General features: G+C 36.7%; 1 protein-coding gene and 1 long non-coding RNA gene across 2 annotated transcripts in view; both read right to left on the reverse strand.

The window, feature by feature from the left end:
- Positions 1-799: 799 nt before the first annotated feature.
- LOC107740613 (uncharacterized) lies at positions 800-3,699 on the reverse strand. Its single transcript, XR_001640094.1, has 3 exons — positions 3,558-3,699; positions 1,993-2,063; positions 800-1,093 (listed from the first exon to the last, which is right to left on the reverse strand). It is a non-coding gene; the product is annotated as an uncharacterized LOC107740613 (long non-coding RNA).
- A 3,819-nt stretch (positions 3,700-7,518) lies between these two features.
- The window catches only part of LOC107740651 (uncharacterized), a 22,779-nt gene continuing 12,524 nt past the window's right edge, over positions 7,519-17,773 (reverse strand). Inside the window, exons 10-12 of the mRNA XM_016553157.1 lie at positions 9,983-10,033; positions 9,809-9,910; positions 7,519-7,524 (exon numbers count right to left, since the gene is read on the reverse strand). Of these exons, the coding sequence (XP_016408643.1) occupies positions 7,519-7,524; positions 9,809-9,910; positions 9,983-10,033 (159 nt within the window). The remainder of the gene's footprint in view (positions 7,525-9,808; positions 9,911-9,982; positions 10,034-17,773) is intronic.

Genomic DNA, 17,773 nt, shown 5'->3' on the forward strand with positions numbered 1-17,773 from the left:
CAGTAATTTCACTTAAATGGCAATGAAAAAAATAACCTATTCATTGCCATTAAAGTAAAATTACTGAACCTACACACAGGAGCCTGAGAAAAATGCTCATTTTAGAAGAAAATTTCAGACGATCTGATCTGAACTCTTATTATTTTTTCTTGTGGTCTGCAGTTCCTTCTCCTTCCATTAGAGGTCATCAAACTGTTGAGATGTTTGTTGAAAAGATTTGTTGGAAGTCTGGGAAGCTATCCTTGTTATTCTCCTCCAGAACTTGTGGCGCGTTCAAGTCATGTCGGATAGATCGTATTTACGAGTTGAACGCACATGAACGCCACCACAAAGTCGTTGTTACGAGTGGGAAACTCTACATTTTCTTTAAGCCCCGCTACTGCGCTTAGATGTACATCTCAAAAACCTTGCCTGAAATGTTACAAGATGCACAAACATTTTTAATAAAATTGATTGAATGAATGAATATATAATTACAGTTTTTTATTTTATATTATTTAAATATATAATAACACAATATAAAAATTTACACATTTAAACTAACTAAATATATATTTTTAATTTCCATTAGATTATTTCCTATTTTATCCTAATCTATAGACAGTTATAAAATTATATTTTATTTAATTATATATATTGTGAGACAGATTTACTTTTGTTTAAAGAAAGAAAGAAAGAAAACAACTCCACATCCTGCCAGTAGAGGGCAGGCTCTCCGTCCTGTTTATTTGAGAAGTAACACTCACCAGTGCAGGCTCTGGCAGCAGTTGAACAGGAACCATGGCCAGAGAAGCGGCGGGTGCCAGGATGCCCACTGGCGCGATTAGGCTGGTTGAGGGATACTAATGGCTGACCGCTGTCCTAGCTGGGTGTGTTAAGGAGGACTTGCCCTCTGTCTAGGGACTGCTTGGTTCACGTGGTGCGCTGGCGGTAGGACAGCGTATGCGGCCTTCATACACACGGGGATTAAATAAGAACAAGCCACATTTTAATGGCCCACTCGAAAAGCGTGCGGCTGGGGGGCTGTTCAGCACCAGCTGGGCTCTGGCGTTGGTAGTTTGCTCATGGCAGCCAAGATCTGCGGCTTCACAGTCTGTAGAACACACAGTCCATTAATCATTATCTTATAGCTTCTGATGGGAAACTTCATTTGGCCCGACAAGAGTCATTTTCATTTTAAAAGGAACAGTAAAGTATGCAGTAAAGTAAAGGGCATGTAAAGTATTTGGCCTATTTCTGATATCTGACTTTTGATTTGAACATTCAGCAGTTCATACCAATTCAGAATTTAAGAATGGTCTCCCTTTAAATTGATGAGTTAGAATTTGAATTTGAATACAGAATGTTGGAATGGAATGACAGGAAAATTAATTTACTGAATTGCAATTGAAAGATTTAGAACAGAAAAATTAGCCCAACACAACAAAATAGGCAAGATAACTTAAGGCATTCTGTTTAAGATTTCTGTCTTGTAAACCTGCTTCATGACTTAGAAATAAATTAGAGAATTTTGGGAAATGTGTTCTTCCACCATATGAAATAATATATATGTAAGTATATAAATTATATATATATATATATATGTGTGTGTGTGTGTGTGCAAATATACATAAATAAATGCAAATATCTCTAGATTGCATTTTACATTGGATGGTTCTAAATATATAGCCTATATTTTTCTGCAAATACACCTCTATGAAGTCTGAAAAATCATTAAAACTGATAAATCAAGTGCTCTATAAACTACAAACAGATGCAATATAATTTATTTTATTGTATTTTTAAATCTACTTCTTTCTAATATTAGAATTAAAATGCAACATATTTTACTAGCTCAGTTAAAATTCATGAATTTGATTCATCTCAGTTTAATTCTAAATAACATAAAAAGTTTTTCATTAAATGATTTTGAGACCATTTAAATGTGACAAACTCTCGGTAGTCATACTCTCAGACAAATCACATGCATTTGATAACATTGTTTTTATTTACCTTGTGTCATTGAAAGCGTGTTCTATGTTAGTGCGCCTCCTCGTGGCGGGATTCATGAACATCAGGTTCGCCTGTAGAAACAACAGTCGTGCGGTTAAAGCGCTGCAGTTTAATATTTTTCCACCAGGTGGCAGTAGCACCCGTCAGTCATCATTACTGCCTTTAACCACAACAAATTGAAAATGAAATTACTGTCAATCTATTGAGAGAATGAAGTTATGTCATATTGTAGTCCATAGAGGAAAAGAAATGGACAGATGGGCCACGGGTGCAGATAAAGCTGTTTTAAAGGAGGAGGAAAAAGCATGACAGTTATTTTTCTTTGTTTTATTCTACTGAATGGAATCCTCCCTTTCTTTCACATCTCTCATTCCCTTGTTCCCTGTTTTCCGTTCAATATTATGGCGTAAACAATGGTTGCATCTGGAAAATAATAGAGCAAACTGTGCTGAGTGTGGTATCCACATAAAGACACCATTGTTCATGAATAAATGAAACCCAAGAATAATGATTGTGGGGACAAAGAGTGGACAATGGACCCTGAAATGGATTATAAGGTTGGAAAAAGTACCAGAAGTGCAAACAAAACGATTGTCCTACAAAAAAAAATGAAAAATTACTACGAAATAACCCAACAGGACTAGGGTTGTTGCTCCCAAAATCTCGCTTAGAGCATGTTCCCATAAAGGTCTTAGTTTGTGGCTACCAGATCTTATCTTTACTTGACGGGCACAAACACACAAACACTCATTTTTGAGGATGTGGAGAAGAAGGGATGCAGAACGATGGAAGCCATCAATCAAAACATCGCTGCTTCTTCTATCTTTTTTTTATCCACAGCATCTTCCTGCTGAAGACACGTATAATCGTAATGTCTCTTGAATAAAATAAACTTCAAACATTAGATTCTGAGCTCAGACTTTGTAGTGAAAGACATTTAAATGTCATCTTTTAGGCAATATCAGCTCTGTCAGGTGTAGTGAAGTGGGCCAAGACAAAACACGAGCCTTCATTTCACCATTTTCCCTCATTTTGATAAGGTTGTTTCATTACCATATCGAAGAGGGAAGTTCCACTCTAAACTGCTGATTCTGTGGGGAACCATCGAGACTCAAATTTAGCGTGTTTATTTATATAAACAGACAGTTCATCTTCCACGCGCCTCCAGCCAAAGCGAAGCATCCGCACCGGGCTGCTTTTTTGGCGGGCAAAAGGGTTAAAACCGATCGGTAGGCATCAGTTTAATCATAATCAACCGAGCTAAAGAGGAGTAATGGAACCTGCGAGCCTGGCGCGCCTGTGTTCCGCCACAGATTAGCCGCTAATTTGCATAGTGCTTTCGTTCATCCACATCGGCCCGACGACAGGCCGTCCTCCGCGGACACAGCCATGCGTAGCCTCCGGGGCCGCTTTGACAAATGGCTGGCCGCGGAGCGCTGTCTTTGCGCCCAAGACGGGGCAGCGAGAGCGACGGTGATTGATAGTCTGACGGGATAAATAGTGCAGAACTTCTTCTTCTTCGGCTTCTTTTTTCTCTAATAGGAGTACAAGAGGTGTTTAAAAACCTGAGTAATGGAGAAATATGAAGCCAAGCAGAGCAAGAGGGACGGAGATTCTGTGTGTGTGAGTGAGTGTTTGTGAGTAAAGAGTTTGTGTAGAGAGGCCTACTCGAACATGAACTAAGGCCCTTTAAAGCCCGTTCACACCAAGCACGATAACTATAAAGATAACGATAAAGATATAATTCTAAAAATCGTTCTCAATATTAAAGAATAGCAGAGTTTACACCACAACGATAATGATACAGAGGAACGATATTGTTGTGATCACTTTCAAAACGTTTTTTTTTTCAGCTGATGAACGATAAAACACTGACAGCCAATCAGAATCCATCCTGCTGTAACGAGCTCAAGAATTTAAAGCGGCAGATGCGCATGTGCTTCGAATAAACAGACGATATCGTTCGCTGGTGTGGACGCTAATATCGTTATCTTTATAGTTATCGTTATTGGTGTGAACGGGGCTTAAGTTTGGTCTGACAGCTATTAAAACAACATGTTCTAAAGGCCCGTTCACACCAAGCACGATAACTATAAAGATAACGATAAAGATATAGTTCTAAAAATCGTTCTCAATATTAAAGAATAGCATAGTTCACACATCGTAAGAACGATAACTATAAAGATAACGATATTAGCGTCCACACCAGCCAATGATATCGTCTGTTTATTCGAAGCACATGCACATCTGCAGCTTTAAACTCTTGAGCTAGTCACAGCAGGAATGATTCTGATTTTATGTTTAAAATGCAAAATAAACATTTTTTTACAAGATGAGCACCACTTACTCAGTGAGATCTTCTGACAACCAAACATTTTTTTTCTTGACTCGTTATTGATCAGACTGCCAAAATGTAAAAAAATGCACATGCTTTAACTTTAAAAAAGGCATGCAAAAATGGATACTACCGGCTTGAATCCAGTATACACATGATGAGGTCAATGTAGCTGATCAAAACTATAATTGCATTTTGTGTGTTATTTAAAAATAATAGGCTGTATAGCAAGCATGTAACCACATATCCAGGTCTGAGGTGGACCAAATGTAATAATTTATGAAAATGTCATCCAGATTGACTGCTGATGGGAATATTTGGTGGGTTTTGTTCCTGTCAGTATCTGGTTATTGCCCTGCAGTATACAGTACATACTATGCAGTGCGCTAGTATTACATTCCAAACATACCTAATACTCCATCAAATTATTTTTCCTCCATTGTCCTCATCATCATCATTATCATAATGAATAATATATAGTACGTAATAATCAGCAATACGCAGTTCAGTGTTTGACGCTACTAATCTGTACAGAAATAAATGAATACATTTAAGGCCTGAGACTGAACCTCTCAGTTTCCTGGGCTGAAATTGAAATCAAATGTTTATTTAAATGTTTCTGTAGCCGTGCCATTGTTCTCATGTTTCAACCAGTGCTTTAGAACTGAAGAAACAAGGGCGGGCCGAGCCGATCAGCCATGATGCCACGTACATCATTTATTCTCTGCAAGATTTCTCTGCACAAACTCAACCGACTCGAGACTTGAGATTCTCAACACACTAAAATCACTGCACAATCACCTTTTACACCAATGCATAGAACAATAAAACCAAATGAATTGACTAAATATAAATGTAAATAGAGTCGAGCATTAAAATGCTTTGATGTTTAATAAAATGAAACATTTCCCGGTTAAACAAAAGCAAGATCATTATTATCTCATTAGGAATGATAATGCCATATAATATTTTTCATCTAACCTCACACACACGTTCAGTATGTCCCTGAGTGGCTGTCTGTTTGCAGATGAGGGTGCAATAAGGCAGTATAATGAATTCATTACATGCTATCTGACACCATTACCATAAGAATGCCAAACACATACATCAGCAAAGCCCGATTTACACACCTCACCTCGCTCAGCTGCTAGTACGTACACACACACACACAGTCCGGATCTGCACAGCTGGACATGCAGATGATGATGTCCTAGACGTGTATCAATCAAAAAACATGAAGAATCTTGTTTTCATAAAAACCAGTGATGTCACATACTATGATATAGACACCAAAAATAAAATATAAAATAATGGTTTTATCTTCTGTACAATAAGATAGAGCAAGCACAGTAATTAAAATATACATTTAGACATTATTATTTTTTATACATTTTTTATTATATTTTATTAATTTTGTATTACTTATTGTATTGTAAATAGAGCATTTTATTATATTTTAATTAAATTATTTTAAATGTATAAATCTCACCCTCCGCAGGTGCATTTTATATCTATCTATCTATCTATCTAGCTATCTAAATATTATATATATATAATTACTGTACGCACAAACTCATTGTAATCCTCCGCGGATGCATTAATGCACAGAGATAGATCGCAGGCATTAAGAAAAATAATGGTGTGGATTTTGCAGCCTCTCATCTCTGGTCAGAGTGCTTTAATAAAGTGTGTAATAAAGTGACGGGGTGAGCGTATGCTCTGAATTATCTGCGGTAAGTGCTGAAGATCTGTCTCGGTTATGAAAACACAGCATCACTCATTCACAATAAAAACCGGCATCATCGACTAAAGCAACAGTGCTTTTTCTAGCAGAAATGCAGACGTTACAGCTGTCGGTATCTAGATAGCAAGTTGATCTGACATTATTACGCAGGTGCTACATTAAAACATTACAACATTATATTCTGTTCATTTATGTTGGAGGTTATTAGGTAATTAGAGCATAATTCAGGGCAGATGGTAGTTAAAGATGCTTTATTGCATTAGAGCTCCTGGGACCAAAACTCTAGAGAGATGTTTATATATTAATGAAACTCATCTGGCTACAAACAAGGAAATTCTCATGTGAACGTATTTGGAACTAAGTTGAATCAATTACACCTGGAAAGTGAGATAAAAACAAACACAAATAAATAAAAACTCAATGTTGCTTGAACTCTAGTTCGGGCATGTGAAATGATTTGATGGTAATGGGAACTGGACCGAGACTCTAACAGCTGTATTAATTAATATGACTAATTAAAATGCGGCTTCCCTTATGGCTGTCCAACGAGATGTGATTGAAGATGGCAGTAATCAAGATGTGGAAAACTTCATTTTTTTAACCAGTTGACAGAGCTCGATTCAGTGTGCTTGGAAGAGAAATGGCCACTAAATACGTTATATAGAAATTCCAGGCACACATACACATCGGTTCAGGCCTGCGAAACATCACGCTGGTTGGCCGCTGCCAGAGCTGTATGTTCACACACTCTTTATAAAGCGCAGTATAATGAATTCATTACATGCTATCTGACACCATTACCATAAGAATGCCAAACACATACATCAGCAAAGCCCGATTTACACACCTCACCTCGCTCAGCTGCTAGTACACACACACACACACACAGTCCGGATCTGCACAGCTGGACATGCAGATGATGATGTCCTAGACGTGTATCAATCAAAAAACATGAAGAATCTTGTTTTCATAAAAACCAGTGATGTCACATACTATGATATAGACACCAAAAATAAAATATAAAATAATGGTTTTATCTTCTGTACAATAAGATAGAGCAAGCACAGTAATTAAAATATACATTTAGACATTATTATTTTTTATACATTTTTTATTATATTTTATTAATTTTGTATTACTTATTGTATTGTAAATAGAGCATTTTATTATATTTTAATTAAATTATTTTAAATGTATAAATCTCACCCTCCGCAGGTGCATTTTATATCTATCTATCTATCTATCTAGCTATCTAAATATTATATATATGTTGGAGGTTATTAGGTAATTAGAGCATAATTCAGGGCAGATGGTAGTTAAAGATGCTTTATTGCATTAGAGCTCCTGGGACCAAAACTCTAGAGAGATGTTTATATATTAATGAAACTCATCTGGCTACAAACAAGGAAATTCTCATGTGAACGTATTTGGAACTAAGTTGAATCAATTACACCTGGAAAGTGAGATAAAAACAAACACAAATAAATAAAAACTCAATGTTGCTTGAACTCTAGTTCGGGCATGTGAAATGATTTGATGGTAATGGGAACTGGACCGAGACTCTAACAGCTGTATTAATTAATATGACTAATTAAAATGCGGCTTCCCTTATGGCTGTCCAACGAGATGTGATTGAAGATGGCAGTAATCAAGATGTGGAAAACTTCATTTTTTTAACCAGTTGACAGAGCTCGATTCAGTGTGCTTGGAAGAGAAATGGCCACTAAATACGTTATATAGAAATTCCAGGCACACATACACATCGGTTCAGGCCTGCGAAACATCACGCTGGTTGGCCGCTGCCAGAGCTGTATGTTCACACACTCTTTATAAAGCTCAATTGAACTTCTTGTGTGTAATAAATAGAGTTGCCAGATCATTTGGGCCATATGTGCTGTATCACCCTCAAACACACAGACGGTCTTTCGCTCCGACTTCTCGGCAGCGTTCTGGGGACTGAACGTGGAAATGTGATACTGCGCAGCACCTGGGAGTCCTGCAGGAGACAGGATGTGTGTTTGGGTTCTGCTTGACTCCCGCGTGTTTCTGTTCTGTATATTATCATGCACTCTTGCCCTGTGGCCCGCTAGGCCCCGGGCTCCTTCTGAGCCTGCCAGTCAATCAAGACTGAAAATCCACCAGTTTAGCAGCAGATTTCAGAACACTTTTTATTATTTGCATAAATTAAAATGAGTGGAATACAGCATTTTTTGATTATTTGCATAAATTAAAAAACGATGACAAAAAGCCTTTTAGTGTTATTAAAAATAAAGGCTGCATTTTAATTTGCATAGTTTTTTTGTGCACTAAAACTATATGTACTTTGTCATTTTATGTAAGAATTTGTCTCCGTATTGGAACAATCTTGTCAAAGCTTTTTATATCATTTTTCAACAGGTTTGGAGAAAATTTAATTTAATTTACTTATTTAATTTACATTTATTTATTCAGCTTATTAACAAAAATTAGCTAACTAGACTAAAGCTATATTTAATTCTGCAACTAGAGCATTTATCTGGCAACAAAAACATCTAAACTAAATTAATTGAACTTAATTTAACAATAGATATAACTAAAAACAACTAGAAAAGTCATTTATATAACATTGAAAACATATTGACAAACAGTAAACTAAATATTCAACAACAAAAAAAAGAAAAGAAGATACAACAGTTAAAAATGAATCAGTGAATCGTTTATTTGATCACTGAATCATTTATTTAGATGAACTATGTTAACCAGTTTAGTCAAATATTAATTTGCTTTTGGGGGTTTTTTTCAGCTCAAAATTCCAGAGTGACTATCATTAAGTCCTTCTTGATTATTCAAGGCATTGTGGGCAATTTTAGCATGTAAAAGCATAAATGAATGCACATTTCCAAAAATCCACCAGAAATAGTAACTAATAATTGAGACACAGGCAGAGAGAGAGAGAGAGAGAGAGAGAGAGAGAGAACTGGGCATGGCTAGAAATGTCCAATAGCATGAGAGAATAATAGAGGTGGAGAGACATACATTAAGAATGTGGGCGTCATAAACATAAAGAGAGAGAGACGAGGAGAGAAAGAGAGCACAAAACAAGTGCATGTCATGTTAAATGAATATGGAAAAGAAAAAAGTGAGAGTAGAAAAGAAATAGCACTTTGATTGACTTTTTTCCCCACATAGGCTGGTTTGTCAGATTATGGAAATGGAGACGAGTGCCTAATATTACTTATTTTAGACACTCACATATAAACATCACACAGCATAAAAATTCAAAACCCCACTCCATCATTGTAAATGTCCAACACTTTTTCCCCGCAGTTAAGATTCGTCCATTACGCCCAGTAATTCGCCACACACACACATACACACATGGCCAGATGTCTTTCCTTCTCGCTTGCCATTAAAGAGTTTCTCTGTACAAACAGCAGGGGTCACTTAGTGACCCTCTGAGAGGTCAAAGGTCAGGTTCCCAGCCTGGCGTAGTCATGGTGATGGCATCTGGAGAGTTGCAGCAAAGTGGAATCTCCTCGGCTTGTCAAACCGTCAACACACACACACACACACTTGCTCCTGTTTGGGCTCATTAGGTTTATAATCTGTGTTCTTTATTGTAGTGGACTCCTCTTCGAGGTTGATTATATGTTGATAATCTCATTGGTTATGTACTTATTACATACTGTGTGTGTGCTGTCCATAGACAACCACAAAGCAGAACACCAGCCGCCCACATTATCCCATAAACGTGTTACCTGGGCAGTAGCTGTCCACTGAGTCCAGAACAGGCCCGGAGGGTTTGGTCTCCTCTCTCCCTGTCCTTCAGCTTTTCTCCCCACAGCTCCAGAGCCCGGCAGCTGAGGAGCAGAGCAGAAAGAGCTGTGTGCATCTGCTTCTGTGAAGTCAGCACGCCTGGAGGCTGGCATTACCACAAGGTCAGAGGTCATCGCTTTCTGGGTGGCTTCTCCCGTTTCGTTCTGCTGAAAGTCACGATGTAAAAACACAGTTTGAGAGATGTTTTTCATGAGCGTGAGCCCAGAATTATGATAAATTGCTTCCAAACTGTGTGGAAACCAAACGGACCTAAACATTGTTTGCAAAAAAATGTACCGTGGTAATTAAAGTTTCTGGCAAAATACCATAGTTAGTGCAGTTTTTGTTGCTTCTGTGGAACATATTTGACTAAGATGAGATCAGATTCATCTTTTGCAAACAATCATTTGCATAAACTTAATATAGCAAACATGCCCTTAGGAAAGAACATAGAATTTGATTAGAAGTAGATTAAATGGAGAGCAAAGAGTGAGTTTTGATGTAGTCATCTGGTTTTTAGATTTTCCCCTGAGGAAAAAAAAAAAACACTTACTCTCACGTGTCTCCTTTAGTGCTTTAGAAGAGATCTCAACGGTGTCTTAAACTGATCGCAGATTTGTCAAGATATCAAAGTTTGCAAAGTCAAATTTCAAACAAAAACAAATGGTGTGTTACTTTTACAGCTCTAAACTTCACGTCACACCAGCAATTTCTCATGTGTGTCCATTTTCATTTTTTCCAAAGAGAGTTTAGGAGAAACATCTGACTGAGACAACGTTTGTACCTAACTGAGAAGCTTATGAGAAAAAAAAAAGGAAAAAGATGATATAAAATATTAGGTCACACTTTATTTGAAGGTCCAATTCTCACTATTAATAAACTATTAACTATGACTTTTGCCTCAATAAACTCCTAATTTGCTGCTTATTAATAGTTAATAAGGTAGTTGTTAAGTTTAGGTATTGGGTAGGATTATGGATGTAGAATATGGTCATGCAGAATGTGCTATTTATACACTATTTATTAGTTATAAGTACTAATAAACAGCCAATATTTTAGTGAGAATTGATCCCTATACTATAATATTTAATTTAATATACTGTATATTATTAAATTAAATATAATAAAAAATAGTTTGAGAGAAATTAATACTTTTGTTCGGCAATAAAGCATGTTCTAAAGTGACAGTGAAGACATTTATAATGTCACAAAAGATTCCTATTTCAAATAAATATTGTTCTTTTAAACTTTCTATTCATCAAATAATCGTGGATATATATATCTATCACAGCATCTACAAAAATATTAAGAAACACAACTGTTTTCAACATTGATAATAATAAGAAATGTTTCTTGAGCATCAACTCATCATGCTTGAATGATTTCTGAAGGATCATGTGACACTGAAGACTGGAGCAATGATGCTGAAAATTCAGTTTTGCAACACAGGAATAAATGACCATTTTAAAATATATGACAATACAAAGCTTTTAAAAATTGTAATAATATTTCACAATTTGACTGTATTTGTAATTTTAAAAAATGAGGCCTTGTTCATAGTTAATGCCTGTGTGTGTGTGTGTGTGTGTGTGTGTGTATGTGTGTGTGATATCGGGTGACAGGTAAGGTGAGGGTGGCAGACTGCTGTCTGGGGGGCGTTTGATGTCCATGTAATAAATTCAGGACGGAGGTTGTCAGTGATGTATATCTGACAGGCCCGTGTGGGTGTAAAGTGTGCGTATATGTGTGCAGGGCTCTACATGTGACTCAGCGACCTGTAATTGCTGTAACCCAAGTGTTAGACAAACAGCGCTCCTGCCCCGGCCCGCTCAGATAACACACGCTCACACTGTCACACTAGCTTTCTCTGATCGGTCTGTGAGGCTCTCGCTGTCTCACACACAGCAGACAATAGTCAGATGCTCTGGCATTCCAGCATGCCGGATGATCTGACGCGTCCAGCCCTCCATCCCAGCCGTCAATCACGCGGCTGAGTTACGGCCTCGCCGAGACGCCGTAGGCCTGGCAGACGAGGAGGAGAGTGAAATATCTCTCTGTGAATGATCTATCTTTGTGAATTATGTGTGTGAGAGTGTATGTGAGGGGTTCCCTTTCTCCTCGCTATTCAGAGAGATTGACCCCGTGGCCATAAACTACGCTCTTTCTCTCTCTCCACACACACATACACACATATAGGGATGGCACACTGTATCCATCACGCCAACTTCTTCCTGTTCTCAACCTCCACAAATCCCTAAAAACATGGATTTTAGGTTGAGCTGTAGTGCAACGGCTAGCGCACGGCCTACTGAAATATTGAGCCCTGGTGCTCATGTGGAATAGGGGGAAAAAATTCTATCAATAGTGATTAAAATACCCTGCATAGTTAAAATGTAAGAGTAAATCTGTTTTAATATTTTATTTTGCATAATATTATATTCCAGTTGTTTATTGTGTCATTGCAGACACCATATAGCTATTTTTGATGTAGATGTATATTCCATATGATATATTTCTATATTTAAAATAATATAGCTAATACAGATAATAAAATAAATAATAATATACACATATTATATACAGGGGATGAGAGAAAAAAATATATAACAGAAATTCACTACTTACTTTTACATTTTAAATGTATTAATTAATATGAATTCATAATTTTTTATAAAAGTATAATATATTGAATTTATAATTTTTATTAAATATTATTTTTTATTAAATACTTATATCTATATATAATATGTATTTTAATTTCAAAACTATTTTTAATCATATATTCGGGGGGGAGGAGGGCAATGTTGCCACTCTAATTTTTATTTTTTATTAAATGTTTAAATATATATATTATTTATTTTTATTTAAATTAAATATAATCTATTCTAGGGGAGGGGGGGAATGCTGCCCCTTAAAAAAAATCTGACAAGCTCAAGTCTTTCTGGCAACATGTTCCAAACATAAAATTATTGAATCCAATTTTAATTAAATTTGTTTAAAATAAAATATTTACATATATAATATTTAAGTTTATTTAAATAAAATATTTTTTAATAATCTATTCTGGGGGGCAAATGCTGCCCCTTAAAAAATACTGACAGGTTCAAGTCTTTCTTGCAACATGTTCCGATCATAAAATTATGGAATCCAATTTTAATTATTTTTAAATTACATATTTACATATATCATATATTTTTTTATTTAAATAACATATTTTTTAATTATCTATTATGGGGAGCAAGTGCTGCCCCTAAAGAATACTGACAGATTCAAGTCTTTCTTGCAAAATGTTATAATGGTATTTCTGTTCTCACTGCCCATAATCATCCTTCTCTATATCTAACTATCCAGAAACAACCCACTGCCCCAACCCCACCCCAAAAACACTTCAAAACACCCACATTGGTAAAGTATCAACCAACATCCACTGATCTGAGTCCGTCTGAGACTCCAGTCACATGAAAACCGTCACTAGGTCCACTAACCCTTTGCTACGGCTCATGTCAGGAGTCAACGTGTGGTGCTGATTATCAGTCGTGGTGAGGCCGGTCAGTTCCATCATGTTCCCAAAAACTGTAACATAAAGAGGGATGAGAAATGAGTGCCGAACATATTCTAAAAGCTCCCACTGTATGTTCACATATGGGCACCTATAGATGGGCATGTTATTGGAATTGCCAAAGCAAAGGTGGTCCCTGCAGTCTAGGGCGGCTGGCAGGAAAACAGATATCATTATGGAGCTGTTTGATATGCATACTGACATGCTCTCTCTCTCACACACACACACACACAGAAGCACCTGACACTCCATCATGATGTCGTCCCTGTACCTCCCAGGGGGCTGCAGGCGCTCGCTGGCATCAGAAACACATTACAGCCGAGAGATTGAGGAGCCAGAGGCCATTATCTCCCCTCTACAGCACACACCACTGCTCTCCTCCTGCAGAGACACAGAGAAACACTGTGTGTGTGTGTGTGTGTGTGTGTGCGTGTGTGTGTGTGTGTGTCAATGTGCATGAATTTGTCTGCGTGTGAGGAGAGAAGAAAAAAGAGCGATATTTTGTCTATCCAAAATTTATCCAACAGAGATATTAATGTGGCTTCAGCAAACACATGTTGAAAGGAAAGCAATGTATTATCTGAAAATTGCCTCGTTTATGTGACGATATCCTCATTTTTATGAGAGAAAAAAATACTTTTGTGTCTCTTTTTGATTCTGGTTTGCCCCTGTAATTATATAGAATATAATGTAATATTGAAGAATTGATGTTTCGAATGTCTGGCAACAATGGTAAGATTGGTGACCTGTAATCTGTCTCTGTTTTTAAGCCATTGATATTTTGCCAAAGGTATTGATGGCCTTTTCTTGACAAATTGATGTTTTTGTCACGATAATGTTTTTTTAATCACATTAAGATTTCCACCATTGATGTTTTTAGCGACGCTTCATTGACGCTTCGCAGTCTCATCAGAGTTTGTCATTTTGCATGTTATTTTAATCAGATAAATATTGAAAAGTTATTGACATTCGGTTTCATTAAGTAGATGTTGAAGGCACAAATGGTTCATGTTGTGGTGGACACACAGAAGACTGCAGCTCGTTGTGAGGCTTTTCAGTTTCTGTTGTGATGCTAAGTTTTTCATAGATAGATAGATAGACAGACAGACAGATAAAATTAAAATAAATGCATATAATGTCATATAAAGCTTAAAAATGTTAAGAAATGTAATAATAAATCAGTTACAGTTACAGAAAAATTATTTTTTCCTTTACATAAATTGTGGCCAAATTTATTTAGTTTTTTTTTTGTTTCGTTTTTTCAATTATGTATGCGTGTGAATGAGCAAGTGTGTGTCATCAGTCAAACCATACAGGGGTCAGAAAACAGGATCACCAGGCAGGACAGATGTTCTCATGAGCCTGATGGCATCCACAGCAGTAATTTAATTTTATCTAAAGACAAACTGTGCAAAACTGTCTGAAATCTAAAAAGAAGCAGAAAAAAAGGGATCGCAAGAAAGACAGACAGCACTTGGGAGTCGTGGACAGATAAAAAGCCTCTTTATGGGTTATTACAAGCACCTCTTTCATTTGCTCGCTGACACACAATGAAAAATTAGGATGAGGCACGACTGCTCCGTCTCCAGCAGTGTGGAATCACCAGGAAAAGCTTGAAACTGTCCGCAGCAACACACGACATCAATCCAACGGCAATTAACTGTCTCTGATTGGCCAATCAGGATTTGTTTGGAAATGCAAAGCGAAGTTTTGGAGGGAAAGATCATGTGTGGTTCTTTACACAATAGCATCACAGGGTCATTTGTGTTCAAACAGCCCCGAAAAGTTTATGTCACTGATTCTGTCTGTATTCAAAGCTTCTTGTTTATAACAGGCATGTTAATATACAGTATATATATATATATATATATATCTTATAATTTTTTTTTATTATAATCTAAATGACATTAAAATAAAATAAGAAAAAATTCAACACAAAAACAAAGCAATCATTCCAGAGTCAATCATTCCAGTATCTCCAAGTCATGGCAGGTTCTAGACAGAGTAAATAAATTGTAAATCCGACACTCAGAGGCCTTGAACTGACATTTTATCTCAACACCCAAACTTCATCTGTTAAAACTCACTGACTTTTATTGCCTCCGTGCAATAAACTCACAAACACAACACGATAACTGTCACAACAACTCATAACATTTTACAGAGATGGTCACGGCTGACTTCAGCCTGCCCTTCAAACGAGCTCCGAGAGTTTGGATTGGTCACTTGATAAAAGTCATTCATCACGACCGGACGTGTAGCGACGACAACTGACATGTTCACACTGTAACAGAATCACAGGGTGACAGAGATGCTTGATGAAAGTGTAAATGACAAACGCTTAATCAACCCAAATGTAACATCAACAGCCACGGGGGCCGTAGTTAATGAGAAGTAATGGAAGAAGCCTTCTGGGGGCTGAGGAATGTAACTCACACCATTTAGTGTGAATGGTGCGCCGTGGAACGCTTTAAATAATCACAACCTGAGATTTATGAATTGGCAAAGGAGTTCTGAAAATAGTCTGTGTGGAAAGTTCACTTAGTTTCCAACCAGACCTTAGTCTGCGCCATGATTCATGCTCTACATTTGATATCTGTTCACTAGAGGTATGATTCAGCATTCGTCGCATATTCAAAAGACAGATATCTCAAAATACACTCAAATATGTATCATATATACACACTGATGGTTAAATGAAATAAGACATGACAGTTTGGTATTAACTAGCATATTGGCTGTTTATTAGTACTTATAAAGCACATATGACCATATTCTACATCCCTAATCCCAATGCCTAAACTTAACAACTTACAATAACTATTAATAAGCAGCAAATTAGGAGTTTATCGAGGCAAAACTCAAAGTTAATGGTTTGTTAATAGTGAAAATTGGACCTTAAAATAAAGTGTGACTCACAGTTTTCCTTTTTTCTTACACTGATCAAAATAAAAAATAAATATAAAATGAAATAAAATATAAATTTAAACATATAAAATAGAAATATAATGGACATAAATATATATAAATATATAAACAGAAATAGATATATTTTTATATATCAAATGCAGAAATTTAAAATATAGGATTTAATTTTTATTTCATAAAATAAAAAAAATTGTTTTATTTTATTAAAAAAAAATATATATATATTTTTAAATTATATAACCACATTTTGCGTGAACGTTGTGGCATGGAATGCTTTAAATAATCAAATCCCGAGATTTATGAAATGGCAAAAAAGTTCTCAAAATATATGTCATTATTCACATTTTACTGCACATTCAAAAGTCGGACATCTCAAAATGAACTTAAATATTTCTCATTACAATTTTCTTAAAACCAAATTATTTGAGCCACACTATACACACTTATTTTATGCCTCTGCTTTCATTCGTGTCTATTTCTCCAAAGAAATTTAAGGAGAAGCATCTGAAAGTTGGTAATCATATCATATTATAGCATATTTCTCTAAAGGATTCATAACAGTATAGTGAGACATTTTTTGTATTAGAAATTTTCTGAAATGTTATGTCTGGATATGCAAATGAGGCATTACCTATTAAATGATCTAATTAAATATGCACACATTTGCATACATTTCCAGAACAGAAATCTGAACATTGTACAAAGCCAGGTTTATTTATTTATTTTACTTTATTCGTTTTTGAGTGGTTTTGCAGAAGGGATTTTGTACATACCTCTTTTTATTACTGCACACATCAGAAAATAGTCAACAACCAGAAAAACCATGTTTTCCACTATAGGTATGATTCAGCGTTTCTATCAGTGCGATACCTGCAGAAACATCTCGTTGCATCTTTCAGCTCTTCAGTTGCATCAGACCGCCGGAAATAAACCAGGACCTGAATTTATGTGAGTGTGTTTGTTTCTCTCCCTCTTACTTTTTCTTTAGAAAGAGTAAAAGAGAAACGCAACAAACCACACCTCATTTCTGGGCCTTTGAACTGCCAGGACACTCAAAGCAAGAAACCAGATGGATAGAACAAGCAATAAAAGAATTAAAAAGCATAAATGGAGGGATAAAAAAAAGAGAAAGAATGGGAACGGTGGGGCGCAGCTGGGTTTGCCCCGTGCACAAGCGAGAGTGTTCAGGGGTGTGCAGGCACTATCTGCCCTCGGGGGGGGGGCATGGGGGGGCGGGGGGGGAGGAGGGGGTCCCGACCCTCATCAATCTCACTCAGAACCCGCTTCAAGACACCAGAGGGGCCCAACCCCGCAGGCCAGAAACCCCCATCCTGTTCACCATACACACGGGGGCGAGGAAAAGACCCCACTATTGTACACAGCAGGAGGATGGCACACACACACCCAACCGCTCCAACCG

This window comes from Sinocyclocheilus rhinocerous, unplaced genomic scaffold (genome assembly GCF_001515625.1).
Source record: "Sinocyclocheilus rhinocerous isolate Xijiao unplaced genomic scaffold, SAMN03320098_v1.1 scaffold705, whole genome shotgun sequence".
In the NCBI taxonomy this organism is placed as follows: domain Eukaryota; kingdom Metazoa; phylum Chordata; class Actinopteri; order Cypriniformes; family Cyprinidae; genus Sinocyclocheilus; species Sinocyclocheilus rhinocerous.